The sequence below is a fragment of the Notolabrus celidotus genome, chromosome 10 (assembly GCF_009762535.1).
Source record: "Notolabrus celidotus isolate fNotCel1 chromosome 10, fNotCel1.pri, whole genome shotgun sequence".
Lineage (NCBI taxonomy): Eukaryota > Metazoa > Chordata > Actinopteri > Labriformes > Labridae > Notolabrus > Notolabrus celidotus.
The window spans coordinates 27,352,646-27,376,398 of NC_048281.1; the positions used below are offsets into that span (position 1 = coordinate 27,352,646).

General features: G+C 39.8%; 2 protein-coding genes across 2 annotated transcripts; both read right to left on the minus strand.

Annotated features, from left to right (window-relative positions):
- Positions 1-1,103: 1,103 nt before the first annotated feature.
- On the minus strand, positions 1,104-5,082 carry gpr18 (G protein-coupled receptor 18). Its single transcript, XM_034694552.1, has 2 exons — positions 4,981-5,082; positions 1,104-2,921 (listed from the first exon to the last, which is right to left on the minus strand). The coding sequence occupies exon 2, from the start codon at positions 2,912-2,914 to the stop codon at positions 1,895-1,897; it is 1,020 nt and encodes a 339-aa protein (XP_034550443.1). The 5' UTR covers positions 2,915-2,921; positions 4,981-5,082; the 3' UTR covers positions 1,104-1,894.
- A 10,452-nt stretch (positions 5,083-15,534) lies between these two features.
- On the minus strand, positions 15,535-22,991 carry gpr183a (G protein-coupled receptor 183a). Its single transcript, XM_034694550.1, has 2 exons — positions 22,865-22,991; positions 15,535-19,411 (listed from the first exon to the last, which is right to left on the minus strand). The coding sequence occupies exon 2, from the start codon at positions 19,386-19,388 to the stop codon at positions 18,255-18,257; it is 1,134 nt and encodes a 377-aa protein (XP_034550441.1). The 5' UTR covers positions 19,389-19,411; positions 22,865-22,991; the 3' UTR covers positions 15,535-18,254.
- Between the last annotated feature and the right edge of the window lie 762 nt (positions 22,992-23,753).

The following is a 23,753-nucleotide window of genomic DNA, read 5'->3' on the forward strand; positions in this document are numbered from 1 at the left end:
TTTGACAAAAAAAATATTTTTGAAGACATCTCACGACCCCCCCATTTTTGTGATATGACCCCCCAGGAGGTCCCGACCCACACTTTGGGAACCCCTGCCCAACCTCAAGGCTAATATTAGCAATGGAGTGGTTAAATGCTAACTTCTAACATCTGTTGTAAGGTATTTGAGCTCTCTCAAATATTTTGTTTTAACCTATTGTTTCTTATAACTACTGTATTGTTAGCGTCAAGTCATTTCCTAACTTGTGGTATAGAGAGGGGCTGAATGCTAACATTAGCTGTTGTCATGTGGTTACCAATCTATTATGTAGTAGCAAATTTAAATATGGCCCTTCTGATTGTATCTGTTAACACTATCTGTAATGTTAGCATCTAGCCATTTCCTAGCTTGTTGACGTTAGATAGAAATGAGCTGTATATGATTTTGTCATTAGGTCTTTGTTAATAATCTAAATCTGAAGAATAGCAGGACATTGCAATGACTGAGCTTCCCACCCTGACTTTGATGTCAGAGGAAAATCTCTGTCAACCAGCTTAAATGACAATTCACTGAAGTGAAAAAGTGCCCACTTGTGTCGTGAGCACTTTTTACAGTACACTCATTGAGTGACATTTTTTCTAGCATCTGACTTGCTAGCATGCTTTAGCTTATATTGTGTTGTGTTTGGGAATTTGATCTTTTTTTAAACAGTAGATAAAACCGCTTGTTAACCCTCCTGTTATGTTCGTTTCTCTGGAACAGCAATAATGGTCCTGGGGCAATTTGACCCGGGGCATATTGAATTATCCAAAAGTGTCAGAACCCCCAAAAAATCCCAATACACATTTTTTAAATCTAATTTTTAACTCCATTACTAACCATTTAAATTAAGATTTAGTCCATTGGTGTTCTTAAATTCTCACAGATGATGGTTCAATGAGGATAACTCACTCGTTTTTAATTAAAATTAATGTTAAAACTTTTTTTTAATGTACATTAAAATCCCTAAATATAAATACAATAGTTTTACATGGCTTCAAATTTTGTTTATTTTATTTTAAATTTAGAATTTTTTTTATGAAGTGATGTTAATAAATTAACACGACACCTCTTCTGTCACATGCTGCCCAGATCTTTATGCTGCATTTAGCTGGTTTGGAAGGCATATATTGCCTAAAATAGACTTTAAAAAGGATCAATTTGACCCGCAACATTTAAGGGGGTTAAGTAGCTTCACTAAACCATACTTCTGTACGGTAGTTAATACTGTGTTATGCTTGTGATCTAGTTTCCACATTGCTGTTTGTGGTGTCTGGTACAATGATGTCCTGTCAGGTGTTTGTGTGAAATGAAATGACACCAGTCAAATGGATTATTTGCACCTCATGCATGCACGGCATCAATCAGCAGACATGGTTATATTTAAGTCTGCAGCACTGAGGTTACTCATAGGCGATGTTTTGTGCATTGTGAAAAAACCCACCGTTGTTTCCTGTAGGTTTCCCCCCCATGGAGAGTTGTCACTTCTGAAAGTTGTTGGTTGATGTGGCTGAGTTTTCTACATAATTGCAAAAGCAAACACTAACTTACTGTGGGCTATGTTTTTAATGATTATGAGCTTCATTTTCGCCTGCATGTGTTACACCTGAGCCACAGTTATTCGTGCTCTGTCTGCCAGAGCAAAGATGCACAGAAAACATCTCAAGTCTCCTGGGTGAGTCAATCAGCTCTGAACACAGATGTTTTCGCCACAACAGCAGCACTCCCATACTGTGAGTGTAAATTACACCTTGGAAATTAATTGCAAGTTTTGATCCTTTTGATAATAAGCCCTGTGCACAGTGATGCGTTCAGTGTTACAAAGCCTGAGCAGTACATATCAGTGTGAAAGCACAGAAGTTTGATGGTTGTTTCATATCATCGCGCTGGGCATGTTGCTCATGGATCGGGTGCTGCCTGTGTATGTGTGCCTGCTCTTCCGTCTCACGCTCCGAAGGTAGTTCCTGTAGAGAATCACACTAATCACCCTGTCCTGGAACTGTTTGGAGACAATGTAGAACAGGATGATGTCCAACACAGTGCTCATGTTCATCAGGTATGTCGTGAAGACTGCCCATGTGCTGAAGCCGCCATCTTGGCCTTCTCCGAGCAAACGCACGACTAGACACACATGGAACGGCACAAAACACACCAATACTTGGATGATCAGCGTAATGATGATCCGGATGGACTTCTGCTTCACTTTAGGTTTGAGTTTGGAGGTTCTGCCGTGGATGAGATTATCTACAATGACTACATAGCAGCCAATCATTATAAAAATGGGAACCAGGAAGAAGCAGATCAGTCGCACAAAGTTGACCGGGTTGTCGTGGCGCATGTAGATGATGTCTTGCATTTTGATGCAGGTGGTGAAGTTGGAGACACTATCGGGATCATCCGCTGGGAAAAGCAGGGGCACAGTGCTGCCAAGAGTCATGAGCCACACCCCCAAACTCCCCACCACAGCTTTAGGGACGTTCCTCAGCTCTTTGCTGTGCTTCGGCTGGACAATGGCCATGTAGCGGTCAGCACTGATGAGAGCGAACAGCCACAGAGCCATGCAGGGGTAGAAGATGGTGAGAGCGGCTGTGATCCTGCAAAACACATCTCCAAACGGCCAGTAGTCCAGGTGGTAGTAAACTATTCTGAAGGGAAGCAGCAGGATGAAGGTCAGGTCCACTACTGCCACGTTTATCATGTACACAGTGACAGAGTTCCTCTTCTTGGTGGTCAGAGCAAACACCCATATAGCAGTGAGATTGACGATGACTCCGATGATGAGGATGAAGCAGGAGAAGACCATGCCTGACACGCGGTAGTCCATCGGCCCCTGATCTGGTTTCATGACAGCCGAAACCACGGACATGTTGGAGCAGTTTGGATCCAGATTCATCCTGAAACTTATAGAAATAAGTAAGACATTGGAGTTCGTCAGTTCATCAATCACTGGATCATATTTTATGTTAGAGCTTCTTGACTCCAACAATAGCTAACATTATCAGCCCTCCCTAGTTTATCATCATTGTAGTTGTAAATGTTAATATTGGACTGAAGAGTCGATGATCAAACTTTGCTGTTCCTGTTCCTGCTAATACCACACACACATACTTTTTCCAGTATTACTGGCATTGTAGCCATTCATCTATTTGATCAATCTTTGTTGCTTGACTCTATCCATGTCTTTCTGTGAGCCCATTAGAGTCCAGGCAGATGGCTGCTCAACATGTGTCTGGTTCTGCTTGAGGTTTCTGCCTGTTGAAAAAGACGTTCTTCCTGTCACTGTTACCTGCTGAATCTAGCATAGAGTTGCTTGTGGTGGGTCTTTCTGAATAGTCTAACAGAGTTCAGTCTAGACCTGATCTTTTTGTAAAGTGTCTTGAGAAAACTGACTGATTTTATCCCACATGACAGCGTATTTGTTGTCATGTTGTTGATGTCCTTCTATTGAAAGTTCTGACATCAGTATTTTTATTTTTTTTTCTTATTTAACCTTTATTTAACCAGATGAGACCCATTGAGATCAAGACCTCATTTACAAGGGCAACCTGGCCAAGAGGTCAGCAGCACATGTCAAAATAAATAGCACAACTCAACAGCATATAGCAAGTATGATATTGCTGTGGAGATGGGTATACTATTTTGGATGTGTTTTGGCTCTTGGGGGGAAAATTTATATATTTCAATAGTCCTGAAATGTATCATCAGCTGGCAGAGTAATGTTGAAATTGGGATGCCAGTTTAGCTCAGCCATCAAATTGCACACCTCGTGTACAGAGACTAAATCCTTCAAAGTGAACAGCCAGGGTACAACTTTGACCCACTGCCCTTCACCACATCATTCCCCCTCTCCCCATTTTCATATTCTTTCTCAACCTGTATGTAAATAAAGGGATAACATCTTAAAGATAAAAATTCAGAAAGGTGTTGGCTGATCGATTGTCATTTTAATCATTATTCATCCATTAGAATTAAAATTTCACCTTTGAGGAAAAAAGACAGTAATATCACTTACTCTTGCACATTATGTAGTTATTTGAGGAAACTTCACATCAGTTTAAATTCTAAAAATGTAAAACTCTATACAACTATAATGTTCCTTTTTGAAAAAGCACAGTAGATAGGGTGCCATTGGCCTGGCGGTTCAAGCATGCGCCCCATGTACAGAGGCTGTAGTCCTTGTTGCAGCAGTCACCCGGTTCGACACCTGGCCACAAACATTTGCTGCATTTCTTCCCCCACTCTCTATTTCTCATATTTCCTGTCTCTCTTCAGCTGTCTGATCTAATAAAAGGCCAAAAGGCCCCAGAAATATAACTTTAAAAAATAAAGCAGAGTAACGGTCTGTGTGGTAGCATTAGAAAATAGAGAAACTATGAAGAGCTGGAAGCTGCGTCTAAATATGAACATGTTGGAACTGTTTGTCAATTTGCAGAACTTAGTCTACTGCTTGTTAATTTGAATATATATTTTTAAATCGGTGCAGCTGCACTGCCGGAGACAGTTACAGACAGAACATGTCTGTGTGTCAATCCATGATTATATTTTTAAGAAACGAGCGATAACATTGTGAAGTTTAGCAGTGAAAGAGCAGAGATGTTACTGAAATCTGTTACGTGGGTGAAGAATGTAGAAGTAAAAGTTCTTGAGAAGTTGATGCGATGTATTGACATGAAATCATGTGACATCCTTGTTTCATTTGGTTTTTTTTTTTCCACTCTATGCTACTTATACAAATCCTCTGTTTTGTGTTCTGTTAAATGGATGATCATGTACAGTAAAAGAAGAAGAATAATCACAAAATTGCAGAAAAAAATTAAATTAGTTCATCCCAAAACTCTTCATCAAAAGACACTTTTAAATGACTTTGATACATGGCTGCTAGAGACACTTCCTCCCCTTTTGAGTTAAAGGTCAAACCTATCAGGTAGCTTTGTCTGGACAATAAAAGACTGCACTTACCATAGAAATCACACAAACATCTTGACATGCATTGCACCAACAGCTCTATGAAGAAGTGTGCCGATTTATCGGAGCACTCAGCCAAAACAGGGAAGTGAACGCTTTCTCAAAGGGTAATGTGATGGAAACGGTGGCGAGGCTGAACACTGTGTAAAGCCCCCCCATCACTTCCTGTGTGGACTGTGTTGCACTTTCAGATTCCCTTACAGTATCTACGTAGTTGGAAACACAAAGAGGCTACAGCTTTCCACTGTCTGCAATTACACCCCCTTAAAGAAAATGATGTGCCATTAGAAGTGGGAGTGTGTTTGGCAGGCAGAGAGATGGCAGATTTAGGGCGAGTTATTGATTGGAAAAGTGGGGTCTGTCACAGCACATTAGTTCTCAGGGGAGTAATCCACAGCAGGTTGCAGTGAGAAGCATCTGCTGCTGGAGAGAAGTAATTAAAAACAGGATGTTGAGGCAGTTGCCATATAAACAGGAAATAAGATGGTGGGTAATAGACACTTCACGCTGATGCTGTGAGATGGTTTTACACCACGTCCACTTAATGGATGCAGAGCGCATAGCTCAGGTGAAGAGCTCAAGGTCAGTGTGGACCTGGATTGAATACAGATTAATGTGTGTGATTAATGTGCGTGTGAGCTGCTAACAACTATGAATTAGGACGTTTGGCTCAAAGAACATTGAGCAATGAAAACTTCTCCCCCCCCGATCTCATAACTGCTACTTTCTGTTCTCGTTATAGATCTTGTGAAGTGCACAGTAAATCACACATTCCCACGACTTACACTTTTTTTTTATCATCTCAGAGCCTTCCCACTGCGGTGACACTGAGATTTTTCCACGCACTACGCTACTCAAAACAATGTTAATAAGAAAGACTCTCATTCAGTCTTTTTCTTCTTCCCGGGAAATCGTTGTCTGCTCGTCCTCTCGATGTGTCTTAAAATCTCAGACCAGATGGTACACTGTGTTCATTGCAATATGTTGTTATGACAACAGTCTGTGTGATGTTTTCCTCTTTGATTCTCGTCATGTGCTTGCCTTTGTAAGTCTCCCACTGCTTAATACAGTTTGGGTGTTTATTGTTCACCTGTGGGGGGAAAAAAAAAAGTGCATGCATCCTTCCAGGTATCTGTCAAAACAACATCATGCTCTGTCTTTTAGTTCTTCTCATCATCCATTAATCCCATAATCTGGTTTCTGTCAAGAATATTAAATTTAAATTTTAAACTAAACTCAACTTATTTGAATGAATAGATTCGGCCAACACTGAAGAGTCTGCTTCACTTCCTCAGCCATCCTGTCTTTGCCCTGTTTTCCACTGCCCTCTAGTGGTTGAGAACAGTCACTACAGAAATCAGAGGTTTAGACAAGACAAGGCAGGTTTATTCATAAAGCAACATTCATACAAAGAGCAATTCAAAGTGCTTTACAGAGTTAAACACAAAACACAAACCACAACAGTAACATTCAACAAAAACATACAGCTCTCTCCCACTCTGTTTAGAAACAGTCTTACTTCAAACTTCCTTCTATAGACACATTGCATTGGGCTATTACGAAATATATGTATGTTGTGTGCTACAGTCATCGTTTTGAAATGAGTTCCCAAGCAATGAAGATCAAAAACAACACAGAAAAATCAGTATGAATACATTTAAACAGCTGTTTAAAAGATAGTTAACACTGTTCTTATATCACAGAATTTAAGTTCATAACTGTCATTAATCACATTTTTAATCACTTTCAAAATTCCAGAATTTTGTATTTGAATAGTTTAAGGCCATAATAATGTAAAGCACTTCTTACCAGTGTTTTCATTTAGGAAATACATTAAGGAAATGTATTATTCAAATAAATGCTGTCCTGCTACTCTACAGGGGTCCAAAACCATGACGTAGAGGGGACAGCTTAAAAGTGCTCATTCTCTGTAACTGTTTATTTCCAGTATTAAGGATAACACTGCTACACATTAAGAAAAATGCAGGAGTGCATGTACAAAAAGCCCAATCAATGTCAATATACAGTCATGGCCAAAAGTTTTGAGAATGACATAAATATTAATTTTCACAAAGTCTGCTGTTTCAGTTTTTATAATGGCAATTTGCATATACTCCAGAATGTTATGAGGAGTGATCAGCTCAACTACAATTAATTGCAAAGTCCCTCTTTGCCTTGAAAATGAACTTTATCACCAAAAACACATTTCCACTGCATTTCAGCCCTGCCACAAAAGGACCAGCTAACATAATTTCAATGACACACAGGTGTCACACACATTAACACAGGTGTGGGTGTTGATGAGGACAAGGCTGGCGATCAATCTGTCATGATTGAGTGACTGGACACTTTAAAAGGAAGATGGTGCATGACACCATTGTTCCTCATTTGTTAGCCATGGTTACCTGCAAGGAAACACGTGCAGCCATCATTGCATTGCACAAAAAGGGCCTAACAGGGAAGTTTATAGCAGCGAGTAAGATTGCACCTCAGTCAACCGTCTATCGAATTATCAAGAACTTCAAGGAGAGAGGTTCAATTGTTGCCAAACAGGCTCCAGGGCGCCCAAGAAAGTCCAGCAAGCGCCAGGACCGTCTCCTGAAGGTGTTACAGCTGCGGGATCGGGCCACCACCAGTGCAGAGCTTGCTCAGGAATGGCAGCAGGCAGATGTGAGTGCATCTGCACGCACAGTGAGGCGAACACTTTTGGAGGAAGGCCTGGTGTCAAGGAGGGCAGTAAAGAAGCCACTTCTCTCCAGTAAAAACATCAGGGACAGACTGATATTCTGCAGAAGGTACAGGGACTGGACTGCTGAGGACTGGGGTAAAGTCATTTTCTCTGATGAATCCCCTTTCCGATTGTTTGGGGCATCTGGAGGAAGGCTTGTTCGGAGAAGACGAGGTGAGCGCTACCATCAGTCCTGTCTCTTGCCAACAGTGAAGCATCCTGAGACCATTCATGTGTGGGGTTGCTTTTTGGTCAAGGGCTTGGGCTCTCTCACAATCTTGCCTAAAAACACAGCCATGAATAAAGAATGGTACCAGAACGTCCTCCGAGAGCAACTTCTCCCAACCATCCAAGGGCAGTTTGGTGATGAAGAATGCCTTTTCCAGCATGATGGAGCACCTTGCCATAAAGCAAAAGTCATAACAAAATGGCTCGGGGAACAAAACATTAAGATTTTGGGCCCTTGGCCAGGAAACTCCCCAGATCTTAATCCCATTGAGAACTTGTGGTCAATCCTCAAGAGGCGGGTGGACAATCAAAAACCCACAAATTCTGACAAACTCCAAGCATTGATTATGCAAGAATGGACTGCCATCAGTCAGGATTTGGTCCAGAAGTTGATTGACAGCATGCCAGGGAGAATTGCAGAGGTCTTGAAAAAGAAGGGTCAACACTGCAAATATTGACTTATTGCATGAATTCTGTGTAATTCTCAATAATAGCTTTTGATACTTATGAAATGCTTCTAATTGTATTTCATTATACCATAGAAACATCTGACAAAAACACCTAAAAACCCTGAAGCAGCAGACTTTGTGAAAATGTAATATTTGTGTCATTCTCAAAACTTTTGGCCATGACTGTAGTGCAGCTGCTCAGAGATCGTTTTGACTATTCAACACACCCAGCTGCACTCTCAGGTCTTCCTCCATTTACCTCACTGCACCACCCGCCCGCTTAACCACCATGGGGTCCAGAGCCTTCAGCGGGTCTGCCCTCCACCTCTGGAACTCCCTCCCAACAGACATCTGTAACATTAACTCTCTTTCCATTTTCAAATCCCATCTCAAAACACATCTTTTTAGATTGTCATATTCACTCTGATTACACACCTTCACTGCACTTTATCTTATCCTGTTAATTTTATTTTATTTATTATTTACACTGGATCATGCCTTGTTGATTTTATCAGCCTAATTTGTATATTGTTCTTTTTTAACTTTACCCTCTATGGTGACCTTGAGTGCTCAGAAAGGCGCCTTTGAATAAAATGTAGTATTATTATTATTATTATTATTATTATTATTACTATTTGTATTATTATTATTAATAATACCAATAATAATAATAATAATAATAATAATAATAATAATAATACTTATTATTATTATTATTATTATTATTTCTGACATCCAATGATGCCTGGTCACTATTCAAAATGTGCTAAATAAAAAAAATGTTTTCTCATATTTAATATGATCCAGCCTTATCCAGCCCTCTGCTGAGATCAGGATGATGGATTTCTGTATATGGAAGTTGTCTAAATCCTGCTCAAAAGTTCTGAACACCACAAACTGAAGGTTTTACCCAAACAAAAGACAGGATTTGATTACCTGATGTGATCCATAGTCCTCTCTTTTCTGGATTACTCGATTTAAGATTTGACCCTATCTAATATATTTCATCAAACCATATTGTGATGGAATTCAGCAACAAACTGGACACTAGACACAGAAGACTCAGGAGACTCGGACGGCTTACGTTGAAATAGTTTATGTAGAACTTGATCAAGGAGAAATAACATAACAGTACACAGGCAGGAGAGTGCAGTGCAATGCCAAGTCAGTTCTGCAAGACAAAACCCTTGGCATGGTATTTATTCCCTCTGAAGACGACACTAAAGTTAGATAACCATGTTTGGACTATAGGAACACAACAAGTAAGAAGAAGACCTGTGCTCTAGTTCTGGAGACAGTAAGTCGGCCATAACACATAGATAAAGACGGGAGCAGGGGGAGAGACCTTGACTACTACCCTGACACGATCTTGCCCGTCACAGACGACATAGGAAACAAGTTACTCTAAACATGACATTTAGACTGAAAGAATACAATAGTTAAACATTCTTACATACATATATATAAGACTATGAAAATTCCACGACACATATTACTTTGGAACAAGCAGACATAGGAAATGAAAGATCAATTTTAAAAAGATCCTACTGAATCAGACAAAAATAGGTAAAGAACAGAGCACAGAGAAACACAAGGGCTGCTTTCGAAACAGCCTACTATACTAGCAGTACGTACTGATTTGGCCAAAATTCAGTATGTAGTAAGTGAACAAGGGCAAAATCTGCAGTATGCCAAAACTCCCGTACTGTTTCCCACAATGCACAGCGCTAACTTTCCCCTTTTGTTTTTCTCCTTCTTTGACAGGGGAAAGTCAGTTTTTAGATGCTGTGAAAATTATAAAATTCCGTGTAAACCACTTCTTCACTTTTTTAATCATATGTGGACGCTAAAGAAGTAGTTTTGCTATCAGATTGGGTGTTTTTTACTTCCGCTTTCCAAGACCGGAAATCCAGTGACGTCTGGCCAAGCACACGGCATAACAGATCGAACAGAACAGTCTTACTACATACTAAATTCAAACTACATTCGTAGGTAGTATGTAGCAGGCCGTTGCGAAAACAGCCAAGGTGATTTGACACAGGTGAGAATTACAAGAGATATGAGAACAATAATGGCAGGGCACACAATCACAAAGGAGGGAGAACACAAAGGCAGAAGGTGAAGCAATACAGACAGAGTTTAACAAAACCAGAAAAAAACTGCTGGAAATGACAACTGAACCACCAAATAATGAAGTACATAACTTAACAAAAACACCACATCACACCTCCTTCTGATTTACACCCCATGTGGCATCACAAATATATATAAAACATTTTTTAAAAGTCCTATTTTTTCTTTGAGAATCTATCAATATGCAAACACATTTAATTTACAAAAGTTTGACACCACTTCCCTGAAACGTCTTTGTGAGTTCTTGTCTACTGGAGTTATCAATTTGAATATCACTCTTCGGTACGTTTCACAATGACTTCCAAAGTACTTGTGCAATGTTACAACATCTTTCATGTGAAAACCTTAAACTCCTAAAACTGAGAAATGCCCACAGAGGTGGGTGATTGTGAAAACAGACCTCCAGTGTTCTGCACAGTGAATGCCTTGGTAAAGTAACAATAAGCTGAAACTGTTTTTAGAAACATCTTTAAAATATATCACCGGACCGATTCACACCTCTTAAATATCCATGTTTCAGAAGTGTAAATAAAGTTCTCATGCTTTCTTGCCCACTTTCTTCTAATCCCCCATGAAATCGGCTGATAGAAACAAAAGGAGTGATGAAGCAGATGGCAATTATATGTGTGAAATACGGCTCTTTGGAATAAACATTGCCAGACTATCATCAAGGGACATGTTTCAGAAGCACAAAATGAAAAATAAAGAAGTGTAAAATAAAGCTTATGAGAAGGTCCAAGTGCAAATAAACATCTGATGACACTGTGGTTTGCTTAATTACCACCAATAGTATCTTTGTTTATCATGTGAATGTTTCAAGGGGAGAAGGATCAAAAGTTTAAGTGTGTTAGTGGGAATAATTATCATGATTTAAGATAGAAGTGTTACAGTATTTTAGCATTGATAGGATTCTCTTATCTATTGGTGCATTATACAAAATCTAAATGGCTTCTGCAGTCTAGTCCATTAAGGAAGTAGCTCTGTAATCAGAGCCACAATTTAACACAATAAGTTTTCAGTATGGATCTTTTTTTAGAGGTCTAATCATAGTATACCTGTTATAAAAAATAAAACAAGTATGCATTCTCTTTTTTATTTTCCTTTCGTTTAGACACAGTTTTCAAGAAGATGTTCAGCAAAGCGTTTTTGCTTGTGGGTGCTGGAAGGCCTTGTGGTTTAAGCACGGTGTCCCGTCTACAAAGGCTTTAGTCCTGGTCACAGCGGTCAGACTTCTGGCCACAACCCTTAGCTGCATTTCAATTGATTTTAAGATTTCAACACTCACTTCTAAAGCAATAAATGGACTGGCCCCTGAGTACCTAAGTGAATGCCTTAAAATGTATGTCCCCAATTGCTGCCTGAGATCTTCTAGCAGGTCCTTCTTGGAACTCCCAAGGGCGAAGTTAAAAACCAGAGGCGACCGGGCCTCTGCAGTCAGGGCCCCGTCACTCTGGAATGACCTGCCGGAGGAGATCAGGCGAGCCACCTCCTTTTCCTCTTTTAAATCTCTTTTAAAAACACACTTTTTAAAATGTGCTTTTATTTCTTAACTCATCACTGACTTTTTAATTTCTGCATGTTATTTATTATTGTTTTTATTTAAAGCTAGGGTTGGTAATCAGATTTAGATACACTTTTTGTCATACTGGTTAAAATGATCTTTATCTCCTGATGGCAATCAATACATAATGTGTTCCTAAAAAAGAGTGAAAAAAAACTGCTATCTACAGCCGGAGTAAACCTGGGAAAACACTAACCAATCACCGTTTTTTGGCTCCCCAAATTTTAAACCAATCAAATCCCATCCTGCCGTTCTGCCCTCCTCCTGCGCGTACATTTCCCCTGCGTGCACTCTGAGTCCCCGTCTCCTGCCTCTGCTTCCCCTGACTCTATTTACTGCCCCTCTCGCTCGTCCTCGGGCCTGTCCCCTCTGACCTGATGAGGTGCTTTGCTCAGGACTGTAGTCCGGATCAGAGTCTAAAAAGCTCTCACCAACAAGCAGAATAATTAATGACGTTCAGTAAGTCCTACAGAAAATATATGTTTATTGTAGTGTCTGTCCGGACGCTGTAGTGATGACGAGCTGATTCGTGAACACGTTGAGCTTTAATAACCGGTCACTGTCGGCCGTGATCACGCCAACCAACAAAGCAACAATCAATGTTTGAATGAATGAAGAACTTCTCCTCTCCTCTCTCCCACTCACACACTCTACACCTCTCCTGATGCCTTCACTGACCATCAACACTGTAGGAATTGAGAACATCTACACTGAACACGTTTAACAAACAGTAGAGCTGTTACAGTTTTATATGTGTTATAACTTTTCTCCTGATATCGTGTCACCAGTACAACTGGATAATGCTAGAATGACATTGTGAGTACTAACAGCAGCCATGTTTGTTTGTGTTTTTAACTTTCACTATGATAATGTTTTGGTGAGGACCGGTTTTGAATCAGTCACCATCATATGGTCGAGAATCAGCGGCACTCGTGCATGTGAGCGGGGGGGCGTCGTTTTGGAGGAGCTCCGAGGGAGGAGGGGAGGGGTTAGACGGAGTCCTGAGAAAAAGCTACATTCAAATTCATGCTGGTTTTCCGAGACTACCAACCCTAGCTTTAACTCATTTTAGCTCTCCTTACCTTTGTCGTGTGCTTTAATGTTTTCACTCGCTATGTCTTGCACTCTGTAAAGCAAAACAAAAATGTTGATATTAGTATTTAGCTCAAAACTTCATCTACAACATAACGTACTTACAAATGTTAATACCGATGTACTCGTGTAACATTATTGTGCTCTCTTCAATTCTGCACATTAGCTATTAAAAACATATTTTAAATAAAGACATCTTTTTATAAGATTATACAATGTTTGGCCTTAACTGAAAAAGAGAATGTTAAATAGTTCAACAAATGACTCCCTAATGTTTTATCTCCCTCAGACATCCAAACAGATCTCGTCACAATGAATTCAGGAGTTGCTTTTGTAATTATTAACTGTTAGAACTAAAGAGCAAAGTTTGAAATGAATGTAAAGGCATATGGGAGATGTCTATCATGACCACAAACCACTTCCTCAAAATCCAGAAGTAAACAAGCAAAGTTGTTCGCAGTCTTCTTCTCTCCACTCAGAAAACCAAGGTGTTGAACAGACTGCTCATTAAGTTGACTTTTACATTTAAATTTACCTCTTAAGTCAATATATGGGTTTCATATAAAAATCTGAATCATGTTTTATTTACTTTAGTAATAATATGACCTCAAGAATAGTATCTTTAACTTTATTAACACAATCTTGTGCCTGTGGAATTACCCCTGTGAAATCATTACTACTGTGTTAAGTGTGTGGTCTAGCAGTCTTATGGAATCATCTAGTGCAGGGGTTCCCAAAGTGTGGGTCGGGACCCCCTAGGGGGTCGCGAGACACAAATGGGGGGTCGTGAGAAGTCATCCAGAATGTTTTTTTAAAGTTATCTCAAAATATTAATTTATTTTTGTTTATTTACCTAGTTTTCTTATGTTTATCTTCCTTTTTGTTTGTACTGATTATTATTATTATTTATTTTTTTTGTATTTCTTTACATTATTTATTTTTTCTTCTCTTTGTTGGTTCTGTATTACTTATATATAATTTGTTAACTTGTGGTACACAAAAATACTGAAAAAAAAATAAAGTTGAATGAAAAAAGTTATCTAAAAATAGTACATTTTAGCCATTTGTAGTAGAAAATACTGACAAAAGTAGTAGCTAAACATGTAATAAGACCTTGAAAATAGCAAATGTAATGAGTTTTCTGCCTTCCTTATTGCCAGATGACTCCTAAGTTTAAGGTTAGTGAACAGTTAATTATCAAAAGCATCAGTAGCAGTAAGTAACAGGAAACACAGCCACATGCTCATATAGGTACGCTAATTTTCTGCAGTCCAGCTAAATGAAGCCACATTAAATCAATTCAAGGGGCAGGGGGGTCGCGAGTCTTTGGCATCTATATTTTGGGGGTCGCGTGCTGAAAGGTTTGGGAACCCCTGGTCTAGTGTGTGTGTTCATATGATTATAATATCAAAACCAGTCTGGCACTGTTCTTATGTGTGGTTGGCCTCCCAAGGTTTTAATATCAGTGAAGATCCAAAGATTGTCTTGTGTGTGTTCAGCCTAGGTCTTATTCAAACCAGATGAGGGCATTGATTCCACCTGAATCAAGTTTGCACTGAGAGCTCCTCCCTGATTGGCTCATCAGGTAACAGGGTATAAAAGGAGAAAGGAAACAGTAGGCTGGTTAGTCAGCCTTTGTCACAGTCAGGAATTTGAGGAGGGAGTTTTCCTGTTACCAGTTTCCTTTTTTTCCCTTTTTGTCGATACATGAGTGTCCGGTGGCCGGTCTAAAGAAACTTTTATTTTTTTCCTGTTCAGAAATCCAACTCCTCTGTGTCCACTCTTCCGCTCACACTGCCTTCCATCCACAAGTGTAACAAACTGAAAGTGTTAAATGGCACAAACAACTTTATTTTTTTGTTTTAAGAGCTCAAAGCAATAAGGATTCAAAAGCAGTCTTTTCTTTGGATTCATGACCTGATTATGTTCCTAAAGTTAGAGAAAATGTACTCCAGTTGAGAAATACATCAAAACTTGGTCACTATTTCTTTCACATGTCCAAAGCTCAATGCCACCTTAAGGGGTGCGGCTATTTCTGGATTCAAGTAGCTATGTATTGCATCATTAGCCGTAAGAGATTGCATGCTATAGCATTTTATTCATCTTCTTGTGACATTGTGTTGACTCTGCAAAAGTTTGTGTATAGTGACCTCAATGGTTGTGATAGGTTGGTACTGTTGTTTTTGATTTCATTGATATATCGTGAACCCTGACTTTACATCCTGATTGGGGGTGGGTGGACTAGGGAGGGTGGGGGGTGTCCAACTTTTCCTCGACCACTCAGTTGAGTATAATATGTAACTCAGAATGTGAGACAAACACAAATAAAGTCTATACAGAAAAAGCAGACTGACTTGAAGGTAATACTTGATATGTTTTAATGCATCACAGAGGATACCAATCCACCAACGTCATTCCTGTATTTATCAAGCTTTTTATTAAGTTCTTTGAAAACAGATCAAACCTCATAAAAACATAACATTCAAAAAATGTGCTCCAAAGTTCAGCTTTTAACAATGTGAGCATCCTGACATCATTGATGCTTCATTTTCCTGATATCTATCACTGTGTGCATGTAACAAACATGAAATCAAAACAACAGAACCCTAACACAAAAAAAATGTAACATGAAACACAGATTGCCACAAAGCAAACTAATGTAGGATCAAAGCAAATGATATGGCACCTGATTTTTCACGCACATCATTTTGTTGAACTTGGCATTCATTTTCTGGCAGCACTTTGAATGGCGCACTTGGCGTTTTAAACTGGTGGTAGCAGCACTTTGACGATGTTCAATCTGTGGATTTCTCAGAGTTATCACGTGTGTGCATCTGGGTGTTGCAATACACAATCCTACCAGTGGTGTAATACAATTTTACTGCTCAAAAGGTGGTTGAAAGACAAAAAAAAACAAAGACAGTGGCTGGAAAATAAAGATTCACTAAATACTAGAAAGCTACAAAACATGCCAACCCCAGCTCACTCTGTTTGCCTAATGAAGGTCAAGGACTTCTAGGCGTTTCCTGCTTTAAATTCAGATTATTTACAGTTTTGTGTTCAAGTGTTTTTTCAGGGTAGAAACAAGCAGCAACTTGTGTTTCTGAAAAATGAAGTAATTGCAGAAGTAAAGAAAACTGCAGTTCCTCAAGTATCCACTAGGAGCTGGCTTTGGAAGCCAAGGAATCCCAAGAAGTCCCCTGTTTTAACTCCCACTTTTACGGCAGCTTTAAACACATTTACAACCCACACTAAAAAAAACCAAACAGTTGGTTTGGTTCATTTTTTTAGTCCAACAAACTGTATACGATGTGACTTTTGTTTTTTATAACTCAACTATTTAGTATCTATAAAGGCTAAGGGTTATGTATACATTTTCATAGATAAGGGCCTGGTGAGTTGGTGCACTGTAGCTGCTTACCAGAATGCTGAAGGCCCACATCACCGTAGCTTTTTAACCTGTTTGTTAGATTGATATAAAGTAATGTTAAGTCAGCATTTCCAATATGGTGAATGCCATTGTTGTGCTTCATAACACTTCTTTAAAAAACAATGGGTGATGTCACTGACACATGGTCCATGTTTCATCCAGTCTGTTGGTGGAAACGCACTCAAAAGATTTGTTCACAATAAAAGATACACATTAGGGATGTAAATTTCAAGTATTTTCTGTGATCAATCTTTGAAAATGTTAACGATCATTTAGCGATTAATCATACAAAAAAGTGAACGCTTTCCGTCAAAAACAATGTCAAATGCTTTTTATCCCCTGAATCAAAATTTTCTTCACGACACAATGTATATAACTGACAGCATTGAATAGCTGCCGATCGTATTGAGGTGTTCAAAACATTAAACACATGTGGAGCAGGCTCATAATCTCAGCAGACATACAGTCATATAAAGGGAAGGCTCAGTCTACAACATGTGGATTTACTTCAATAAGGGAACTGAACAGAAACATATTTCAGACTCACAGTGTCCAGTTTTCTGTCTACTCGTTCTTATTGAGAAAAATAAGCATGTGGACATGGTCAGGTATCAGCCGGGAGTGCAACCAGGTCATAATCAGTCCGGCGGCAGAGGAAAAAAGCACTCGTGGAGACCTGTCACTCAGCCGCAGCCCCCAGCTGAGCGTCTCCACTGTGCGCAACACCTTTAGTCAGCTGATTCACATCGAAACATGCTTTAAACGTAAAACACCTCCCTGATAGCTGAATGAAATATGTGACCACATGATGTTTGTTCCACGTGGTAGGAAATCAAAACAAAAAAATGTGTTGGAGTGAGTTCTTAACAATCAATTAATCGATAGTTGATTAATTGTTGACATCCCTAAGACAGATAATGCATCATAGTGAAACACTGTAAATTATAATCTATCCCAGTAAGACAATGTCACATTAGGGAAATTTTTGATGCTTTTCCAACTAGTGAATTCATCTTGAAGGCTGTTGAAGTCCGTTTTTCCTGAGATGTTAGATCTGTGTGCTGGACTGAAACTAGAGGTAAGATGTGTGAGCATGACTTCATATTGAAATCAAATACATTTCCGCTAGAACTTCACAAATCAAGCATGGGGAGGATGGGGTTGTATTTGCAGTCATTGCATGCAGATATCAGGCTGTTTCCTTCAAAAGATAAGGTCAGCAGATTGGGTTGGGGTTAGGGTAGCAGATCAAGTCGGTGTTGAAACAGTGTCTCATTTTACTGGCCTTTCTCATTGTGCTCTACATCTTACAGGCTTAGTCCATGGGCAGCAGACAAGCACGTTTTAGGAGAGGTTTCATCCTTTGTTCCACAGCTGCATTAATCTCTGCTTTCCTGAGAAAGTCCCCAATATCCATAAGAAAGCATGTAAGCACAGGAAGTCATTCTGTTGATGCTCTTTTTAAATCCTTCCCTCGTGTCCTCTAATCCGGTCCAAGGGCAGCTGAATTCCTAAGGATTCAGATGCTGAGTAGCTGACTGAAGTCCCTGTTGCCATGTGTGTGTAACATTATTTGTCCGGTTATGATTTTAAGTAAGCCCAGACATTAAGGGACGCCTCATCTTGCACAAGTCATAGTTCTATGTTTTACTCATGCAGCCTTGATCTTCTATCCGTGAGTCTCTCGGTTGTAACTGCAGTGGAACTGTTAAGGTGGATCTTGTTCCCATCAATAAAATCCTTGGACGAGCCTTCCGGCGATGTCCTAACAGCGCTTGAGAACGACATGCTGACATGTAACTTCAGCAGCTTCAGGAGCTTCCTCTTGTAACCCTTGCAGGCAAAGAAGTAGATAAAAGGATCCAAGCAGGAGTTAAGGTTCATCAGACACACTGTGACATGCAGCGACACCTGGAAGGCCGTGAGCTCGGTGCAGTCAGGTTCGTACACTAGCTTGCGGATCATGTACTGCAGGATGTCGATGTGATAGGGGCTGTAGCAGACGACGAACACGAGAGATACGCAACAGATCACACCGATAGCTTTGCGGCTACGGCCAGACTTTTCCGTCAAATGATTGTTCTTCGCAGTGAGGCGGAGTTTGGAGCACAAGACGGAGTAACACACCAGGATGGTCACCACAGGGACGACATAACCAAGGAAGACGGCGCCAATCAGTACAGGGGCAATGTTGTCAACCTTCTCGAAGTTTGGGTATTCCATACAGGTGATGAAGCCATCAGACTCCACATTGGTCATAGGACTGCTCAGAAGAGGGAGGGTCTGTGCTAAGACCAGCAGCCAAACGCCGAGGCAAATGTACTTCACGTTACTGACCTTCCTGAGTCGGGCATAGCGCAGAGGCAGAACTACGGCGATGAAACGGTCCACGCTTAGGCAGGTCATGAAATTGACTCCAGCGTAAGTGTTGATGTAGAAAACAAGGCCGGAAATCTTGCACATCGTCTCGCCCAGAGGCCAATGAAAGCCCAGAGCGTAGTACAGGATCCTCAGTGGCAGAGAGAAGGTGAAGAGGATGTCTGAGATGACCAGATTGAGGGAGTATAAGGTGGTGGAGTTGATCTTCTTCAGATTGGGTCGGATGACGTGAAGTGCGAGGCAATTCCCAAGAAGGCCAACAATGAAAACAAGAGAATAGAAGAGAGGCATTAGGACCCTGGCGTAGTCCCGATGGGCATAGAGGGTGTCACAGGAAGTGTTGTCATAGATATTGATGGTGGAGAAGAGGATGGCATCTGTAGGCAGAGTGGTGGAATCCATCTTGATATTTTCACAGCCAACAACTGCAAACAGAAACATAATGGAGTGTAAATACTTTGGCTAGACATTGTCTTAATTTCCCCTCCACAATGATTCAGAAGTGTAATTCAGGAAGTGTGTATTTTAAGAGAAGCAAAATCAGACATGTGTCACGTTGAAAAACAAAAAGTCTTTGTTGAAATGAAACTCTTGGGGTTGTACAATCCTTGCAGAAGGGAAAATACATGCAGGGATTACAAATATGAAACCTAGCTTTAAAAAAAAGGAAGTGAGAAGTCACGCTGTTTGTCAAAACTCCATAAAGTGGAAGTTCATATACATGAACAATTGGAGATAACATTTAAATGTCACTTTGATCAATGATCTTATCAATCTCTCTTTACTTTTGTCAGTTTTTTTTACTCTGCCTCATAATGTGACCCTTGATGCTTTAAAGTCACCTGTATTTAAAATGTATTACTCAATCAATCAATCAATTAATCAATCAATCAATCATTATTAATTTAGCGCCAATTCTTAACAAATGTTATCTCAAGATGCTTTACAAAAGGAGCAGGTCTAGACCGTACTCTATGTTATATTATTAACAGAGACCCAACATCAAGACAAGATAAGAACCAGTGCCACCTTACAGTCAAGACTCAGTCTTTTCTGGTCTTAATCCACCATGAGCAGAGCACTTTGTAGCATTAAGCAAGTTACAGTTGCAAGGACAAATTTCCTTAAAACGGGCAGACACCTTGAGCCAAACCAGACTAATGTTAGATTAGTCTGCCTCAACCATGTAGGGGGTAATTCTTAAAACATTTTCACATCACTAGTAATATCCAGGGGCGTGTCCAGAACTTTTTGACTGGGGTGGCCCAACTGAGGCGGTCACATAGGCAGGGGTGGCCAGTGCATTTACAAATAAATACAATTTTAACCTTTCTGTCTTCACAACCTACTTTCATTAAAGTATAAAACAGTTGTTATTCCGTTTGACTTGAAAAAAAAAAAAAAACATGACAAAGTGGTCTAGATCTTCTAAGCTTAATTCTTTAAGGACTTCATAAAGATGTTTTTCAAAGTCCCATTTGAGGGCACTAATAAAGAAAGCCTTTTAACTCATCCCAAATTATATGTTTTAACAGAAACCCCACCTCTGACAAGGCAAACAGCCAATCATAGTTTAGGATTTTGGGGTGGCCCCTGGGGTGGCCAATTGGATTTCGAGGGGTGCCAGTGCCACCCTTGGCCACCCCTCTGGACACGCCACTGTACGTTATATTATTAACAGAGACCCAACATCAAGACTAGATAAGATCCAGTGCCACCTTACAGTCAAGACTCAGTCTGATCTGGTCTTAATCCACCATGAGCAGAGCACTTTGTAGCACTAAGCAAGTTACAGTGGCAACTTCCTTTAAACGGGCAGACACCTTGAGCCAAACCGGACTAATGTTAGACAGACATCTGCCTCAACCATGTAGGGGGTAATTCTTAATACATTTTTAAATCACTAGTAATATCTAGTCTTTACATAAATTGGCCATTGTTTGACAATCATACTTCAAGAGGGGGGCATGGCCATCCTCAGCCATCCCCCAGATCTGACCCTGGGTCCCTTATTTGATTTCCCATCAGTTACCAACAGTGAGGTACATACAGTTGTGCTCATAAGTTTACATACTCTGGCAGAATTTATGACTTCTTGGGTAGTTTCTGTTGTCATTATGATATAAAAAGAGTAAACACAGTTGTTTCACAATAAATGGCTTCACCCAACCACTAACCATGAGTGAAAGAAAAAGTTTTTCTCTTATCATTCATATTCTCTGAAAAATGGCCAAAAAAATATCACAAATTCTGCCAGGGTATGTAAACTTATGAGCACAACTGTAAAAGCAACCAGTCATGTGACAAACTGTACAGGTACTTTCTGTGGTGTATGGTGCCATCTTGTGGTTTTTTCATAGTAAAACAAAAACTAAAGGCCAAACTCAGCCCTTGTTTCATACTAACCAACGCTTTTCACAATCAAGTTTCACATATCTTGAAGAGAACAAAAATAGGGTGCTGGTAAAGCTCAGTGGTTAGAGCACACGCTACCCATACGAAGGCCACAGCCCATGTTTCAGCTGTCGCTGGTTCAACTCCCGGCCACAACCTCTTGCTGCATGTCATACTCCTGTCTATAATCCCCACATTTCTTGTCCTACCCCGGCTGTCGTATCAATGGAGTGAAAGTAAAGCCCTGGACTGAAAAATGTGCAGCTCTGTTAGAGTAGTTGTCTCGTCTCGGCTGGAGAGGGCCTGTTTTGTTTTAAGTTTCATCTAGGGAAATTAATTTTTAACGGTTTGTACGGTTTGTACTAACTAAAAACAGGATATTATTTGAGAGTGAAATAATCTTGAATACATTAAAAATCTGTCTACACATTAATCTAACGAGAAATGTATTGAAAGAGAAGCTGTCCAACTTTTTTACCCTGCTAACCTGAGCAGTGACTCACAGGACATAGTGGCTGTTTTTGTTGCGAATAGTGACATGAAGGAAGTGTGTGAACAATAAGCCAGCTTCACAGTGATTCTGACACAGCTGCGGCACTCTCACACTTGCGCGGCAAAAACACTTGGTGTTGAGAGACGAGCTTGTATATGAGGAAGTCGGCTTCCCCAGGGTGCTCTGCCTCAGAATGGCATGCCATTGGAAAGTTATATTGTCAGGGCCAAAATTGCTACGGCTGTGTCCTGCAGCACATGGCGTGGTTGGAGGATTTGTTTCCTGCCCTGGTAGCACAAGTGGAAGGGTATTTAGGGCAAATATGAAGCACACAGTGATGTAGTTATAATGACGATGAGGTTCTTTATTAAGTTTTAGCTTTTAAAAATAAATGTTTGATGTCAAGGATAAAAATTCAAAATGCAACTGGGATTTTATTTTAACTATAATTGCTCAAACTCTGATTAGTTACTATAGAGTTTTTCCGTGCATTTACCTAATCTTTTTTTTTTGCTATTTATTTATATACTTATTAATTAATCTAATAATGGATTTAATTGTGAATTTTTTTATTCATAAAGATGGATTACTGTTCTTTCAGGCTTTAAATGTGTTCCTTATATCTGTTTGTTCACTGATTTGCACCAAAAACGCCCAAAATATATTTCTTTTGTTTGCAAGAAAAAAAAACAATACTGACTTTTTTTTATGCACTTCAATGTCTCTATAGAAAACCAAATGATTGTATGTTCCAATACTCATCATGTCTTTACTATAGAAGATTTAGTTTATGAAAAGTGTGTTGATTTGGACATTTAAAAGTATCTGACTAAAGTTCAAATTGACACTTGTTTGTTGAGTTAAGACTTCTCATATCTGACTCTAGAATCAAACACATTTTCAACAACATAAATCAAATGAAAGCTTAACTGCAACCTGAATCAGCCACACATTAACCCCACATAAAACACATTATTAGGATGAAACATACCTCACAGCTTGAAGATGTTGAAGATTTCCAGAGCTCACACTGATCCTGAAGGCATCACACTTGTTGTGCAAAGTTCATCTCAGTTTTCTAAGCTGTGTCCTGACAGCACAACCACACCACCCTGACTGAGAATAACATGACATACAGAAATCAAGATCCGTATCGGCTGCCAGTAACCATAGTGACAAAATATCCTGTTGTAGCTCTCTCCCCTCCTCTTTTTTTTCTATGGCCATGTGAGTGTCTTCCCCTCTAACTTTAGGTACATGTGCCATCTTACTCCAGACACTTTTGAAACACCTTCTTTTGCCCCAAAAATGTCATTTGACGCCTGACTGACGTACTTGACATTTCATTTTTTCATTTGTTTCTTGCTATCGATGAAGCTGTGGTGTTTTAGTCATCGGTGTCATACGATGGGAGAGGAACACTGCGCTTTTTTTTTTTTTTTTTTACACATGGCAGCACAGAATATGCCATGTGAGGTCTCTGGAGGAGGATGTGGCTTCAGCTGCAGACTTGAGACCATCAAGAGCTGTTTTTTTGTGAAACCAGGCTTCATTTGAGTTGTTTTTTTTGCACAAAGCTACATCACAACAACCTTTTGAAATTCCCGATTCAGGGTAGTCCGTGATAAACTTCCCCTTGGTATATTATGTAGATGAGTGATCAGGAAGTCCCTCTTTGCCTCAAAAGCACCTTGTGTTTTGATGTTTTTGAGTTCAGGATGACTTTCAGAAAAGAAAGTACACTCATGACTCAAACTGATACAAATAATTTTTTTTATTTTGAATTACATGTACAGTAAATGAGTGTGTTTTTAAGAATCAGTGCCATAGATGAATCATTGTTGGTATGTTTGGTTTTCTGGCAACAGTGGACTGATGCC

Bases quoted from the DNA above. Each gene is read 5' to 3' on its own strand.
- gpr18 (XM_034694552.1), bottom strand. From the start codon at position 2,914: ATGAATCTGGATCCAAACTGCTCCAACATGTCCGTGGTTTCGGCTGTC.
- gpr183a (XM_034694550.1), bottom strand. From the start codon at position 19,388: ATGGATTCCACCACTCTGCCTACAGATGCCATCCTCTTCTCCACCATC.